Raw genomic sequence first — 17,319 nt, forward strand, 5'->3', positions numbered from 1 at the left:
AAAAGAAAAACGGACACAAAGGGCTGAAACGCTACGAAAATTGCCTATTCATACGATGTTTATTGCTCAATTCAACATTCTATTTCAAAAATAATTTTTATTTTGGTGAAGATGCCGTTTTTGTTACATTATTTTCGTTAATCTTCCGATTTTGCAAGTGCGATTTCGGGGAAGTGATAGTTATAAATGGGGTAAAATCGACCTGTATTGAACGTTGAAATTGTTAACTAGAACAATAAATATGAGTTTTAAAACGATAATTTCACAAACTTAGTTATTTAATTTTTTTATTTATATATATTTTTAAAAAATTTCGCGGATTAATTCAACAGGATTCGTGGGCCCCGTTTGGCTCGCGGGCCATAGGTTGTGCATTCCTTAGACTCTAAGCAATTCAAGCACTAAGTTAACTTTCAAAACTTTATCAATCACTTCAAAAGAAAAAAAAAACGCTCTTTCCAATCCCTTTACAAGGATTATCAGGAGCATACGAACCCTGCTTCTGTTCTGTTTTGCAGGAAAAAAGAAAAAGAACAGCCTGAAATATTTCAGTAAACTTCATATTTTTTCGGCCGGCATCATCGTCAATAACCGTGTATTTTCAAATCAAGAACCGTTTGCGTTTGCACTCGGACTTTTCGAACAAGAAATGGAGCAGTTCATCTGCATCTGTTCTTGTCTGACAAGTAGTACCCCTTCTACTTTTCCTGGAACTGGCGCCCCCTGGTCCTACAGATGAAAATAATATAGGAAAACTACCTACCACCCTCCCTCTCTCATTGCTGATTCTCAGAAACTCAAAGATGGGGAGGAATTAAACAATAATCTCTCCCCCGCCCCCCCCCCCCCGCCATCGCGGAGGACCGAACACCTTCCCTCACCCTTTCAAACCAATCCTCAGCAGAAGGAAGAAATCTATCTTTTGTTTCCAACTGATAAGTCTGTTAGAATTCCGAGAATCTCATCCCCTCTTTGCCTAGGTGTTTGCATCTCCTTTTATTCATGGGGCCGTTTTCAGGGTGAAATTCTGGGGACAATGGCAAGACATGAGCGTTTTTGCAGACGATCGCTGGACAAATAAAATCGCCCCGATATCGCTGCGGGTCCCAACGATGCTTGAGGCATCTTTTTAAAAACACAGGGTGCATATTGTTATTTTTGAAAAAGGGCAGGGCGCATTCTGCCGATAAGGAAAGCAGGCGCTAGCCTTCAAAAAGGCCTAGCGGGAACACTAACTATGAGGAACTCTGAGTTTATAGTATTCTTGAAGAAACCTCCAGATCAAAAAGAAGAAAAAATTGGATATTTAAAGTTTAACCTACTCAAATTAAGCAAATCGCATCCTTTTTTTTTATCACTGTGCAAACATCTTAATGAAATAATGAATGGTAAGGTAGCTTTTTTTTTACATATATTCCATGAAGAATAAACAAAAACATTTCAAATTACGACAAATAATTAAAAGTTTTTTTTTTAATTTATTGCCTGCAATTGTGCTTCATTTTAAAATACTTTTAACTTCAGGAATATTAGCTGAAATCTATAGCCTAATGTTGAAATCTAAAACCTAACAGACTGTTAATCCAGCATTCAATTCGGTTTTCTTTTTTTTTGGTCTCTGCACACACAAAGAGAAAATTCCTTTGCTTCCATAGTTGAAACAAATAACATTAGACGTTTCACAGATATTTTGTCAACTTCAGGCTATTCCTTTTTAATTCCATTTTTGTTGCTGCATATGCTACATGCTAAGTGAGAGTGTAATCTACCAAAATGAATCACAAGATAGCAAAAAGAGACTGTTTTGATTTAAAAGAGACACTGATATACACCTATTGCTCTTGATTTTGCTCATCCTAACAAAAAAAACAAAGTTTTTGTTATGAAAAGCCACATTTCATTATGTCTCATATGACTAAGGGTAAAACAGGTCTTTAATGTTTTTAGTTTTGTCATGTACAAAATATTTTGCTTTAGAATGTGAGGCATACTTCTTAAACTCCTTTATCAAATGAATGCAACAAAAGCTTTAGACTTACCTTTTTGCGGCTATCATCTTTCCTGTCAAATGCACAACGCTGCTTGCACTGCTCACAGGTGACAGGAGGACCATACCTCTTTTCAGAGTTTGTGCACCTCTGACACTTTGCACCAATGAAGGCTGCAATAATATTACAGTACTCACAGGCAGATGGCTGGAAATAAATCAGAAAATCATGCCAGACAGTCCTTTTGTCTTAGGTTCCCTTCATTTGTAATTACTAATCATGTAAGGCTTACTGCATAGATTTACAAATTTGTGGGATACAAACATTGTTTGCAAGTTTTACAACAGTCATTTCATTTATAGGGGATGAATAATCAAAAACTTTGCCATATTTTTTTAGTATGGAGAAGAGGACTGGAACTCATTCAAATTACAGTCGGACCTCCATATATCGAAGTCGCAAATTGCCGGAAACAAATTCGATATATAGAAATTTCGATATATGGAAACGATCTTATTTCATCATAAAAATCTAACAAAAGATTAAAATTAAAGCTAATTTTCGTGTATGAAACCCTTTTTATAATTTATACGAGTTTCAGATTACATGAAAATTAATAATTAAAAAAGTAACAGAAATTACACATTTTTACTCCATCATACATCTTCATTCTTCGGCAATTCAACTTGATCCGCAACATTAGGGGATTTTCGTTTTGACAATGTAATCGGGAGAAAAGTAAAAAATTAATCTACTTAACTTGAATGATATTTACTGAAGCTAAAAAAGACTAGGAATGATAATCAACAGACAAAAGAGTTAGTTTGAAACTACAGTGCTACTGGTTACAACTAAGACTTAAAATAAACTTGAGGAAATTAAAGAACTCCAGAATGAAACAACGACCTATCTACACACCCCCTCAACAGCAGATTTCTTATGAGTTTCGTAGCAATCTTTAGTGAACATAATTTTCTCCCTTAACTTTAATTTTTCATGAGACAAAGTCTAAAATGGAAAAAAAAAATCGACGAATGTCTCGAATTTTTTTCCGATATATAAAGACTTTTTCGATACATAGAAACAATTTTTCTATGTAATGAACATAGAAGTTTGCTGGGATTTCGATACATAGAAAATTTCGATATGTGAAAGTTCGATATGTGGAGGTTCGACTGTATATTGTCCTTTACATGTGCAGGAAAGAAAATATTTTTTTTTAAAACTAAACATTTGCTTTTTTTATATTTCAAATTAAAGCAAAATTTTCTAACTTCTTAATTTGGAGTAAAAAACCATCGAATGCTTTAAATTTTCATACAAATTGAAAGGTCTGATCCCTTTCATAAAATGAACTTTGTCTGATAGCAAAAGAAACCTTTCAAAATGCTTCAGGCACTATTCTTACTGATTTTTATGTACAATGACCCCCTAAATCAAAACACGACCACCATTTGCCCCTGCAATGTTACTCACATGAAAAAGATTTTTCTTTCTTTTTTTTTGTCAAAACATTTAATATTTCTAATTAAACAAAATATATTGAAACAAATATTGTAACTATAATTTATGACTAAAAACTGCATTATTTAGCTTTTCTGTTTTATGGGGGGGGGGTGTAGAAGAAAAGGTTATCATTTTTTAAATAAAAATTTTCACTTTTGTGTTGCAATTAATTGGTACATTTTCTTCAAAATGTATTTTTTCCAGTGGTGCACATAAGGGGAGGGTCTGAGCCCTTCCCATCGCTCTTGAGCTTTTTTGATTGACTATAATCCCATGAATGTAGTATGAAAAATAATTCCATGCAAAGGAAACAAAAATTTCAGATTTAATAAATGAAAAAATAAAATTTATTTTTGTTCTTTCTAACTCTATGTGAACTTAAATTGTTCTATAATGTTGCTTCACTGTTTTTATTTTTAATTATTAGAAAAGTAAATATATTCTTGTGCTTTTTGGTATTTTGATTACGCATTTGTTATTAATAAATTAATTTCATTAATTAATGCTAAATAATTATTCTGTTTTTTGTTGACGACAATCAATAAAATAAAAAGAATATGTTTCAGTTTGGATTTTTGTTGGAGTATGGCATAGGCAGCTGATGCACCAAAAAGTGGGGGGTCAAAAGAAGTGAGCGGGATTAGGGGACGTGGCCCCTGAATTTGTTTTTTTTTTTTTTTTTTGTAAAATTAGGTTATGATAAAGGTTTTCACATTGCTGATTTTATGACGTATGACCTAAAGCAGAAAATTAACGGTCACCACACTCGCCATGTGGCGATTAAAGTTGCAAAAGTGGAGATTAAAAAATGTCATTGATCGCCACCCCAGGTTGCCATTCAACAAATACCAGTTAATGAAACTCTAGTGGTCTAGTGCGATGCTACAAGTATGAACAATTTCATTTTATATATTTTATTCTCGATATCATAGATTCATTGTTATCAAGTTTATGAAGTGTGAATGTTTAACGCAAATTCATTTTTCTTAAGATTTGAAATAAACAGAAACATGTCATGCTAGTTTTTTAATCTCTTTTACTAGTCATATTTAAAAACTAAAAGCACTTTGCATACATCTTCTAGGACAAGTTACAGAAAACGATGTTTAATATATCGCTCATGCACAAAAAAAAGTAACACAACTCAAAACACATATTTTGTGGTTCATTTAAAAATATATAACAGTTTGAGATGTTGCTTACAGCAGAAAAAACATCATAAGGTCCTTACTGTTTGCAAAATGATTTACTAATGCTCTAAAACTGAACTTTTTCCTTCATTTTGCACTGTACTAAAAAGGTTTTTTTTTTCTCTCTCTCTTCTAAAATTTTATGCTTTTTGGTTGTCATCTTTTTTGCGTGTGAGCGATATTCTGATGATACTTTTTTTCATTATTAATAAAAATTTGAAACATAATTGCAGTTTTAAAACGTGGCTACTAACATTAAAGAGTGGCCACCTACTAAAACTGAGTCTACCGGCCATAGACTACTAATCAAATTTCCTAGTTTTCAGCTTTAGTATGACCTCCTAAAAATGTGGAATAAGGTCTCAAAAATTGGGACAGATGGCCAGTTCAAAGTTCCATTTTTGTGAAATAAAATGTGAAAAGTTCATTTATTTGTGGAATGTTTTGTTTTTTCTTTTGGAAAATAAATCAACTCACTCTATAAAAATCATTTTTCAATCGATTATAAATTTTTAATTCAGAAAAGTGAGGAGGCAAGGCCTCTTTACTTTTGAAAGGGCAGTTTCTTTTGAAAGTAGGTAGTTTCTTTTTCAGTTTCTACCACACCAAAACTCAAATGTTTTTAAGCTCACATACAATATGTTTGTGTACATATAAGATATATTTTGTATCAATATGCTGAATACCTTTCCATATAATTTGACATTAGCTTCACATTTCTTGCAAACTGAAGTGGAACTTCCTTTAGAACTGCAATGTTTCAAAATGAAATTATAATCAAGAATGAGCAGAATCACATAATTGCAACAAGCACAAAGCATTTTTGTAAGAAAGCTTCAATACAACTATTTGAAGGAATAAAAGAAAAAATATGTACTGCAGCTCATTTCATAAATAATGCATAAAAAATAGTTTCAATTTAATGAGGTTACTTAACACTAGAAAGACGGAAGCGGTCATTTTGACTGCAAAAGGTTTTCGAATGCACATATTTGCTGCGTTTATCATTCAAACTCCTTTTCTTAATTGGACTTTTCCTAACTATATATTAAGATCTTTTAAAAGTAAATTTTACTTCTTTAGGCTCATTATTATAGTCTCCATAAATGTTTATACTTAGAAAGACCGACTAAGGTCAGTTTGACCGCCAAACAAACTTTTATTTTTGCGTCCGGTTTTGTTTACTTTTCTCTTGTCATACATATGCACAATGGATTTTTGTTAGTTTTTAGGGTGAGTAACATTCTTTAGGTAGTACATTTGTCCCATGTTAGCCTGAGATTTAAATAGCTTAAAACAATGACCCCTTGTCCCGTTTTCAGTGCTAAACTTTAGCCCCGTAACATCTTTCATTTTTATAAATTTAAGCAACTGAATCATGTCCCGTCGGTCTCTTCTTTGCTCAAGACTGTACAATTTTAGCATTCTAAGCCTGGAATCATAGTCTAAAAGAGAAAGTCCATTTATTAGCCTTGTAGCTCGCCTTTTAACCCTTTCCAATACATTAATATCTTTCTCAAGATAAGGAGACCAAAACTGGACAGCACACTCCAAATGAGGTCTTAGGGAAAAAAATTGGATTTTTTTTTTTGTCATTTTCCCTGACAATTCCAGGTTTTCGCAGTTTTCCCGGAGCGCGCCACTCTGACGCAGGAAAATTTAGTGAAAACCATCATGATCTATAAAATGTTTAGTAATAAAACTTGTTACTGAACCAATTTTTTTTTCTTGATTCTTTAAATTACGTGAGTAAGTATGAGTTTTGCAATTAATAATTTATAAATTCATACATATTTATAACTGCCAATCATCAGGGGTGTCCAAAGTTGAATTTTTTTTAAGGAGGGCAGAAATTGTTAATTTACCGAATAAAACTTCAAATCTTACTGAATGACAAAATATGAGCATGCACATCATGTACCAACATCTAACAAAAAGAGAAATTAGACATCCTTTTATACAAATAATAATAATACAGTGAAACCTGTATAAGTTGACCACTCGCAGTGCAGTACTTTGGTGGTCAACTTATAAAGGGCGGTAATGTTTTTTTTTTTTTTTTTGTCATTTCTAGCACCATGTTTTCATTTTTTGAGTAATTCACCCTCATTCTTTCTGTTCAACTCACTTTCATTGTTTAACATTATTGAAAGTGAAACAATAATTAAAAATATTATTCAAATAATTTTGTTATTTTTTTCCCTTGTTTTTAACTATATTAGACACTGTAGTTTTAGAAATTCCATATGTGCCGACTAATTTTCTATGGCTTTTTCCATTTTCAATTAATTTTAATATAATATTTCATACTTTTTATTAATCTCAAGTTCAACTAACTTTCTTTTTCAAGCCTTTTTTGTACAAATTATAGCACAAAGAGCAGTAAGCGAGACTCTCCCAGTTCATAAAGGCAAAATTAAAATGTCCTATCTCTTAATCCCTTGCACCAGAAACATGTAACTTTACTCATTAGCAGGCCCAGATCTGCGTACCCGCAGAGCAAGGGGCCCGCGTCCGTAAAGGGGCTAACAGTCCTAGAAATTGAAGAAAAAATAGAAAAAAAAATAGCACTAAAACTTATTCACTTTACAAATAGACACTGCTGGCCACTAAGGAGGGCCCCTACATATTTTGTTGCAGCGGGGTCCAAAATGTATAAATCCTGGCCTGCTCATTTTAGCGCAATTCCTGTATTGCCACAACATATTGGAACTAAAAGAAAAGACTTTGAACTTTTTTACTGGCACCTAATTTTCATTGAACAGAGTACAAAAAACTATCTCAAATAGAACAACAAATGAAAAACAAGTTTGGAGAATAAAGAGCAGCATAAGCTTTATGCTGCTGGTTAGTTAGTAAAATGCTAGTCTCTCATCAAAGCATTAAAAACATTTTTTGAAAACTATCAAAATAATAATAATAATAATAATAAATAAATAAATAAATAATATAATAAAATAATTTTGTAAAGAAAGTTTAAAAAAATAAACCAAGTGGTCAACTTACAAAGGGTTTTTTACAATACTTCAAACCAAATTTGGCGTACATTAGTGGTCAAGATAGACAGGTGGTCAAGTTACAGAGGTTTTCCTTTATTAATTCTTTTATGGAGAAAACTAAAATAGTTAGGATTTTTGGAAAAGAAAAGTGGGGCAGGATGCTTTACAACATATTTTTTAAAATAAAAAAATATATTACGGACAAAGCAAAATAGGAGGAGAGAGGCATTTTTTAGGCTACCAAAGATGGCCTAACAAATTGAATGATGCATCAATTTCAAAAAGTTTCCAAGTGAAACTCAATGAATCACGTTCCATCTCACAATTGCATATTTTGATTCAATTGCATATTTAGGACTTAAATATCCGAAATTTTCTGAGGAAAGTTCCTAACACTATTTCTCTCTCTAACATCATCGAAGCTGGCAAACAATTCCGTTTATAGAACCTCAACTTCTAAACATTTGTGCAGGGGCATCATTGCCCCTCCCTTCTTCCCAACATTTTGAAGATGACCAAAAATGTCAAAAGATTTCCGGAGGAGAATTCCCAATAACATGAGATGCGTTACAGATAGTACAAAAGAATATTTAGAGTTTTCATTTCAAATTCTTTTCAGGGGAAAGATCTCGAACGCCTCACTTTAACATCTTGACAGATTGTCTAAAATTTCTTTTTCAGGACCTTAAGTTCGAACATTTTCCTAGGGAGTGACTCTGATTTCATCCCTACTCCCAGCTGATTGAAAATCGTCTAAGATTTCGTTTTTAGGTCCTCAACTTTGAAATTTTTCCTGAGAGTGCCCTTGATTTCAGCCCTTCTTCAACATTATTAAAATCATTCAAAAAATTTTTTGGTAAGACTTCAATTTCAAAACACCTACAGAAGAAAGTTACCGAACCCTATCCCTTCTTGTAATGCAATCAGAGATGCTTTCCAATTGCGTATTTAAGTCTTCAATAGAGACATACCGAGTAGCACTTTGGCCGAGTATCGAGTTACCGAGTACTCGGCCGAGTTACCAAGTACCAATTATGTTTTAAGAAGAACCATCGACACACGTGATGAATTTTGAACTTATTGGAATAGAAGTATAGACCTCCTTGTCCATATAATGGTTTTTAAAACTAAATTCCTGCTGAAATTTAATCACGCATTATATAAACAATTTTGATTGTGTCTAAAATTTTACAAAAAAAATATCTTTAAAATTAAAAATAAATAAAAGGTATGATTAATCAAGTTGGAATTAAAACAAATTACAGTAAACTCCCTCTAATGCCAGACACTAACAGGACAATCTTTTTTGTCCACAATAGAGAGGTGTCCGCAGGACAGGGGTTTAAGCATGTTATTTGCATTGGAACTGGGGAATTAAAAATTATCAGCATAAGAGGGGTGTCTGCCTTTGAGAGGTGTACGTTAGGAGGGTTTTCACTGTATACCAATCAATTATAGTTCTATTCCGCCAAATATAAATAATTTTTAAAAGCAGATAAAACAAATGTGCAGGAACAATGCAGACACGTGTTTCTGCCCCCCCCCCCCCCCCCCCGCCATTACAAGGAACGTCTTTTTCAGTGCATAACATGTGAGCTAAAGAATGTAAAGACATTCGACAAAAAAATCCGATTGTTGTCTTTAAATCCACGAGCTCTCATTTTGTGCATTGAAAAAAGAATTCCTTGCAACGCCAAAACATGTGTCTCAGCATTCCTGCACTGTACTTTTAACGTTGTTTTATTTCCTTTTATTTTTTAAGCAAAGATATTTTTTTATTTTTTATAACTAATTTTTGGTTGAAGCCAAAATCCATTTTTAATATAAAAATTCCATATTTTCTATACTTACCTTTTTTGCACAATTTTTAATAAATAAGTTTTATTAACTTTGGAGACATTAAAATAAAGATTTATTCCATTGAAGCATTACAAACTTCATTATTCTCAAAATTTATATTTGACTTATAAATTTTAATTGTAAATGATTGCAGAATATAATGCTTGCTCTTTTTTTTATATAAATTTTAGTATCTGTCTTGGACAATATTCAATTTTTGCAACTACTCGGTACTGGCCAAGTATCTGATCAGAATTTGGCCGAGTACCGAGTAATTACTGAGTACCAGGGTTTAAGCTGAGTTTAAAACTTCTTTTGGAAAAAAGATAAAGTTAGAAAAAAAGGTTTAGCAAAATGCTAAAACATCGACATTTAATGAAGCCCAAAAATTCATTTATTAGGAGGTCAGATTGCAAATAAAGACTCAGTACTGGCTGTTGAACTTAATAGTAATTGAAACATTTTCTGAACTAAGAAGTGTAATATGATTAAGGTAAGTATCGCTGTTCTTGTTTAATAGTCTCTCGGATCATGCTTCATGCATGCTTTTGTTTTTTTTTTAATTCTTTATTTCTGTACTTTATTTGAGCAAAAAAGCGAAAACTCCTTGTTTTATTTTCGCAATTTAAATAGATTTTTCGCATTTTGCGAAAAATGCGACCGTAGCGGAAACCCTGCTGAGTACTCGGTACGTCTCTAGTCTTCAATAGAAAAATCATTCTGGGGAAGAACGTCTAAACCCCTTCCATTTCCCGGCCGTCATAAAAGATGTCCGAAAGATGATTTTTGTCAAACAGAGGGGGAGCACAAAATCTTTACTTGTTACTGGATGCTACTATGCCTCTGGGAATGGCTGGGGAGGGGGGTGGATCTGATTTCGATAGTTTGGTTATGTGAGGTGGGGCATATTTTCAAGTTTGGCCTAGGGGGTAAATGGAGGTTAATCTGGCCTCGGAAATAATGCGTAAATAAAACTACGAACATTTTCTTGATTGAAAAAAGACAGCTTGTGGCTGATGTACAGGCAAAGTGATAAAAACTAGCTTTTGTAAATATTGTAAAAGGATGTAATTTAGGTATATTGTGATATTTATGCTATATGAAACCAATCACATGCCTGGTTGAAAATACTCATTAGTTATTATATGTTTAAAAAAATTCCTCTATTTTGTCCAAATTTAATCTTTCTCAATATCAATTATATAATGAATTTCACTTGATCGAACACAAAATTAAGAAAATAAAGCTTCCTGAGACTGATTTACAGTTTTTATTATGGTTAAATAGTTTAATTAATTTAACACATCAAAACAAAACTTTTCTATGATTAAAATTCTCAAAAAGAAATAATTTCCCATCTTTTAAGCATGCTAGTCTTTCTAGGTATACAGAAAATGTTCTAGTGTTAAGCTGAGTTCTCTCTGATAACAGCATTGCACTCTTAAAAAAGAGAAAATTTTAGTACAGCAAGGCTCTTATATAACTTTCTTCTTTTTTTTTCAATTCTGACCTTTTTTTACTTCTTTTTACAAAAAAGGAAATATTATATTGGCGAAAAAATTTCACTCAAAAATTGTCCTTAATTTCCATTTTGCTTGCCCCCCGAATGAATAACTCATGCATTAAGCTTTCATCTACTGATCCATCCAGTCTAGTAAAAAAATGAGGAGTAATGAAACTAACTCGATCTAAAACTTGTTGTGGGAGGTGAACAAGTAAAAGTCTTCATGTATAAACTGGTAAGGTCATGAATGAAAGAGAAAGAAAAAACAACAAGAGAAAAAAAAATTGTCATTCTATCCCCCCCCCCCCAAAGGCTTGGTCAAAGGATCCATTAAACACTTTGTCTCAAAGTAAAAAACTGTACAGTTAAGACTCTTTTCAGTCATAATTTCTCATTTTTGTAGTTTTTAAATGAACAGTAATTCAATCTTTTGCATTAAACATTCATCTTAAATAATGTGAGAGGGTGACTAGCAAGTGAACTCAGTGCAGATAGTTAAGAACCAACTGCAATAAGTTTTATTGTTTTCAAAATGAAAGAGAGATTTCTCACGAATTTAACAACTTCTGAAGTAAAGAAGTTTTTAATGGATAAGTGAAGCATTGATGAAAGTTAGTCACAGTTCTATATATATATATATATATATATATATATACACACACACACACACACTGCTCAACATTGTTCATCAGTGTAGTTAGGACAAACTTAACTTGGAAGCATTGTGGAGGCTGGAACAAGCTGGATCATACAATTAGGGTGTTTTATGGTTAGATAATATGCATGTTCAATAAATAAGGCAGGAAAAGACAAATAATAATAATTGCAACATTCATGTTTTAAATGCACAAAAGAAATCCATCTACAAAACAAAAGCAAAGCAATTTTCTGACCTATCTTGAAATTCCGTCCGACAGTAAGTGCATTTAATAAGGGGAAAATTTCCTCGGCAGTCCTGCAAAAAATATTTTAGAAAAATTAAGAATATTTTAGAAATATTCTTATATTTTCTTCAAAAAAGATAACTTTCAAAACTTTTTCAATGCATGTTTGAAGAAATGTTTTGAAGACAAAATAATTTTTATAACAAACAACTTTGAACGACATACCATAGCATAGTATGGGACCCCAATTTCAGAATCCAAAAGACCCAAAAAAATTTCCTTTAATTAAAAAAAAAAGAAATCTTCAAACTTTTTCTTTTCAAAATCATACATTTCGTTTCATTTTAAATGTTCAAAATTGTTAACAATTACTCATTACTTGTTAGAAACAGTATATTTATGACATTTTTGATGCCATGTGTCATGGACATTATATTAGCATTTTGCTGCAATTGGGCAGCACTCTTTTAGAATCCGCTTTCAGTTCACAATATGTCTTGTTATTTTATCATCGCAAAAAAACGAAGTATACTAAACATAATGACGAAGTCATTTTTTAGCATAAATATCATTTATTTATTGTAATGTAACTATCGGCATATTATACAACACATAACAAAAAACATTATCAGATACTCTTTTTTCTTTTTAAAAATGTATAATACAAAGAAAAGAAACATCCGTAAGCAAAATGTATTAAATGTTTTACCTATATGATAATTTTTGCTATTTTAAAAGTCGGGATTTAAAACTCAAACAATTCAGAAATCATAAAAGATAGCAGTCTTGAGCGTTCCGGATTTTGGGTCCCAAACTATGCAAGGGTTGCCTGGAATGTAAGTAAACTGTTTTATTCTACCATCACCAGTGCTATATATAGTATCAGTTCCTCTTTTGAGTTCATGATTATTCTACGGACACCATTAAAGCCAGTACAGTAGTTCCCATGAATAACCAACAGTCATGGGACTGGAAGATTTGTCCATTATTGGGAGCTGTGCACTATTACAGAGGATAACTTTTAGAATTTTGCTTATTTGAGTTTAAAGTAACTTTAGCAAACAACGAGAATATAAATATAAAGTAACTAAAATTAAGGTCTGTTTTATGACTTCTATTTGGGGACTAGTACAATAGACCTCTGGTCGCAGTGCTTGCGGTTCCGTTGAATTCTCCTTTCTTTCATTCCAAATAAAATTAAAAATTTTAAAAAACCCTGCCTGAGTTGCCATGTCCTCAACACTAGAAGTTTCTTTGAAAATGAGCTTAAACTAATAATAATGCATACAAATACTGCTGCTGAGTATAATGTACACAAATTTCATAAAAAGAAGAAACATTCATTGTTAATTTTTTGTGGGATTGTGCTCAATGAAATTTTGCGAATGTCATGTCTGCATGAATGTCGTTTCTGCATCACGTGCAATTACTGTGAAATCAACCTTCAATAAACCAGGGGATACTTAAATTTATTTACTTTGTCTCACTGTCATGAAAAGTCATTCTCGGATGACTTTTCATCCAGAAGTTCACAATTCGTTGCATTGAAAAAAAGTGTTGTTTGTAACATTAAAACACGTGTTTGCAGTAATTTTTTTGCTTCAGAACGTTGGTTAATTGATTATTTTAATTCTCAGCACAAAGGTATTTATTCATTAATAAGCTACAGTAAGTACAAAACAATTGTAAATCATGTGTTAATGAATTGCGGGTCTTACGGATTGAATAGTTGAAATCTATATTTATAGCTTCAATTTTTGATTGTGGCTGTCATAAAGAACGTTGTATTGTAGCCCTCTTTTTACCAGGCTAATGGTTTATAACTAATTGACATACATGGATGACATAACCTTTGCGAGACATTTCAAAATTTTTTCTATTACGATTTATGAACAAATTAATACTTCAGTTAAAATCACCAAATTTCTTAATTTTAACAAATAAATTAAATCAATCATAAAAGATTTCATTAAAGCATGATTTCTAAATTGATGCATAAATTTCAAAAATGGAAAATAAAAAATTGAATATTTACATGTTTCAGAAAACTAATGTACTATACTATCAATAAACTTTGCAAAAAAAACACTGACTTTGCATAATTGTTGACCTTGTGATAATTCTTCAAAGGGATGACGGCTATTGCATTTCGTACAAGCGAATAACGCTGCCATTGCTCTAGATGCTTTAAAATATGTAAACTTAATCTTTTATATCACAAAACAAATGAGCGAAGAAGATACGCGTCACCAGTTAAAATTAAATGACATTGTTTAAAAAATACAATTTTAAAAGAAATAAACTATTTTTAACGTAAATGTAACAACAACAGACGCAATCAACAGTTTTGCAGTTACGGCTGCGAGCAGTGACCTGCTGAGTTTAGTTGAGCTCAATAAAATAAGTGGAGTACATGGAGTGAAATCTGCCACCTCTGAAATGAACCCTATTCGCAACTCCAACGAACTGTAGGGGGCACTGAAGTCACTGTCTAATGGCGGAATTGAAAACTAAAACAAACGCACATGGTAACGAAGAAAATGCTAAAATTGTTGTGATTTTTGTTCGTACGTATGACTTTTTCGCTTTATTCTTTTTAAATTAATTTTCAAAGTCTTGTGGATATTCTGGCCCACGTAGAAAGAAATGAGAATTCAAGAAGCATTACTAAACGTCAAAGATTAATGCAAACTACGTAGTTCGTAGTTCTAAGCAGCTATTTCCATGATGTTGAATTCGATATTTATCAATTCTTGATAAAACTAAATAAAAATTGTGGTCTGACAAGAACAACAATTAATGCTAGAAAATTCAATATGACATTACAAATTATTATCGAAAGAAGATGATACTTCTTTGCCTTGCTTGGCTAGCGCTTTTTTTTTTCCATTTGTAGCTGAGTTATTTCTCTCGAATTCCCGAATCGGTTAATTTAAAAATTTTCTGTTTCGATTTTTCTAATTTCTGAGTTACGATTTAATTGTGTCATGTTATGCAAATCATCAACAAAATTCTCACGGATATATGGTGGTAGTTTTCTTTTCAGTTGATTGACCATTATTTCTTTTCACTTATCGAATTCTGTAATCTTACTACCATTTTATTCCACTCATGATAAAAATTAAAAATGGTTTAACTAAAAACGCGAAATCTCGCCAAGGCTACTTTATTGCTCGCACAATACCAAAATTATAACCCTAAACAAATTTGGCGAAACCTTTCAGCTGAGAATAAAAGGAATAAAGTGAATTCTTTCTAGGTTAAACATTTTTCATTTTGTTCTACGATAATAAATCCAAGAAAATATTTTGCATACTGTCCATTCCAACTAAATGCTGCTGTAAAATATGATTAGTTAAATTAATTTAAGATTAAAAAAAACTCATATTCTTACAAATTCATACAAAACAATAAAAAATTTTACTTGGTATAACGTTATCCAATTTTGTTAATCCAGAGTTTTCTTGTTTACGCGTCCACCATTTAATACTTTTTTGAAAGAAATAAGGAAAACTAACATTATTTTGAGAAGCTCGAGAATACTCTTAGGGGACGAATTAATTTCTGTAGCTGAAAGCAAACTAAGACACATCGATTGCGTTAATAAATACTCAGAACAAACTGCCTGTGTTTACGTCAACAGACACACATGGAACTAAAACGTGGCAATGTTTTAGTTCCATCGGCAGTTTTGTAAATCACCGCAAGGTAGCGTATTCGAGCGCTGGAGTTCCGAATTCATGCTTAGGGCTAACACAGACTTATGACTGCATGAAAAATGCCGAGAAATGGAAAAAGTAAAAAGAGAATTTTAATTTTCAGCTTGTTTCTTATGATGAACCTAAGTGCCGATTTACACGGTTCCCGCTTTCGGACATGTAAAGTCATTTTGCTCGAAAACCAGTTTTCACGCCTAATGGGTTGTGAAACGTCCGCAACTCCAACACAGGGATTCAAGTGAAACACGGCCGATCGCAATGCACCGCTGCGACAACACAATTCATCTGACGTCACTGCGGGTCAAAACCAGTAATGCAGTGCATTGTGGGAACTAGAGTCCCTATATGAAAACAGATAGAGTTGCCGCCGAGCTGCAAGATTGGCTCCTTGTTCGCTTTCGAGTTTCATTTAAAAAAATAGTCACAAGCAGCAGGAGCGGGCGGGGAAGAGTGACGGAACGGGTTCTGAAGGATGTAAGCACACGCGGATGCGAAAATGCATGCTGTCAATAAATGAAACGCTCGATTTTGATTCAAACATTAAAAAAAGACAAAATGGCCCTGTGTTAACAGAATTAAAAGCAGATTTTTTCTTAAACCTTTTACTCTTTAATACGATTAATTTTAAATTAATCAAAAGATTCCGAGACAACGAAAATTATATTAGTTTTAATTGATTCAAAATTAATGAAGGAATAAAAACTGATTAAGAAAATGAAAATAAATAAATAAGCAGCAAATAACGAACATAAAAAATTGCTTGTTTTTGCTACATTAAATTAAGCGTTATAAAGATTTTTCAACATAGAAATATTTCTTATATTGATATCAAAAGCATTGCTTTTTTTTTCTATAAAGGGAAAAAAATACAATTTCCTAATTTAAATGGAACAAAATTTAGCATTAGCTTAAAAATTCCGAAGGGAAATATATGCCTGGGATGCCCACCTGGGGGGGGGGTGTTGAGGGGTGCTGTTAGGGGTGTGGCACCCATGTATATGCAAAGGAAAGTTTGAAAGAGTAATACTAGAAATATGTAGAAGCTTAAAACAAGGTATCTTATCCAGGCGCTCGGATCTATACATTTTGGGCCTCCCTGCAGTAAAATCTGTATGGCCAGATCTGTATCTCAGAGGCCATCTGTGGGTTATTTGTAACGGTAAATAAATCTGTGCTAGGTTTTTTTCAATTTTTTTGTTCAATTTCACAGGTCGTTGGACCCCCCCCCCCCAGTTAAAAAATTAATTTGTATAAAGTTGAGAACTGAAATTGTATTAATCAGAGGTCATCTTTATTTGAAACTAGATGCAGATAGAAATATTCAGAAATAAATTGGGGAGTTTGAGGGGGGGGGGTGTGTTTTGACACATTATATTTTTTCAACATTCATATATGCATAAGAAACAGATGTCTCCATTGTTTTACGTTAATTTCTCAAGAGTACACTATCTATTACATAAAATTTTCAACAACAGAATGAAAGGAAGTTAGGTAGTAGACATTTTTTTAATGAAACAAAGTTAAAACAATTCAGATCACCAAAAAAGAACTTGTACTTATTTTGAATTTTTATGAGAAAGCAAAAACTAAAAATTAAAAACAATTTATTATGAGGAAAACTCATTTACTTCATGCTTCAGATCAGTCTTCAGATAAGTCTTCAGATCAATAGCATGATCTTATTGTTGTA

At 32.3% G+C, this 17,319-nt stretch overlaps 1 protein-coding gene across 1 annotated transcript in view; it reads right to left on the reverse strand.

Annotated features, from left to right (window-relative positions):
- The window catches only part of LOC129234374 (protein FAM76A-like), a 36,840-nt gene extending 22,756 nt beyond the window's left edge, over positions 1-14,084 (reverse strand). The window contains 4 exon segments of the mRNA XM_054868371.1: positions 2,040-2,195; positions 5,371-5,441; positions 11,924-11,981; positions 14,004-14,084. Coding sequence (XP_054724346.1) covers positions 2,040-2,195; positions 5,371-5,441; positions 11,924-11,981; positions 14,004-14,084 — 366 coding nt within the window.
- Between the last annotated feature and the right edge of the window lie 3,235 nt (positions 14,085-17,319).

The sequence above is a fragment of the Uloborus diversus genome, chromosome 1, assembly GCF_026930045.1.
Source record: "Uloborus diversus isolate 005 chromosome 1, Udiv.v.3.1, whole genome shotgun sequence".
NCBI classification, from domain to species: domain Eukaryota; kingdom Metazoa; phylum Arthropoda; class Arachnida; order Araneae; family Uloboridae; genus Uloborus; species Uloborus diversus.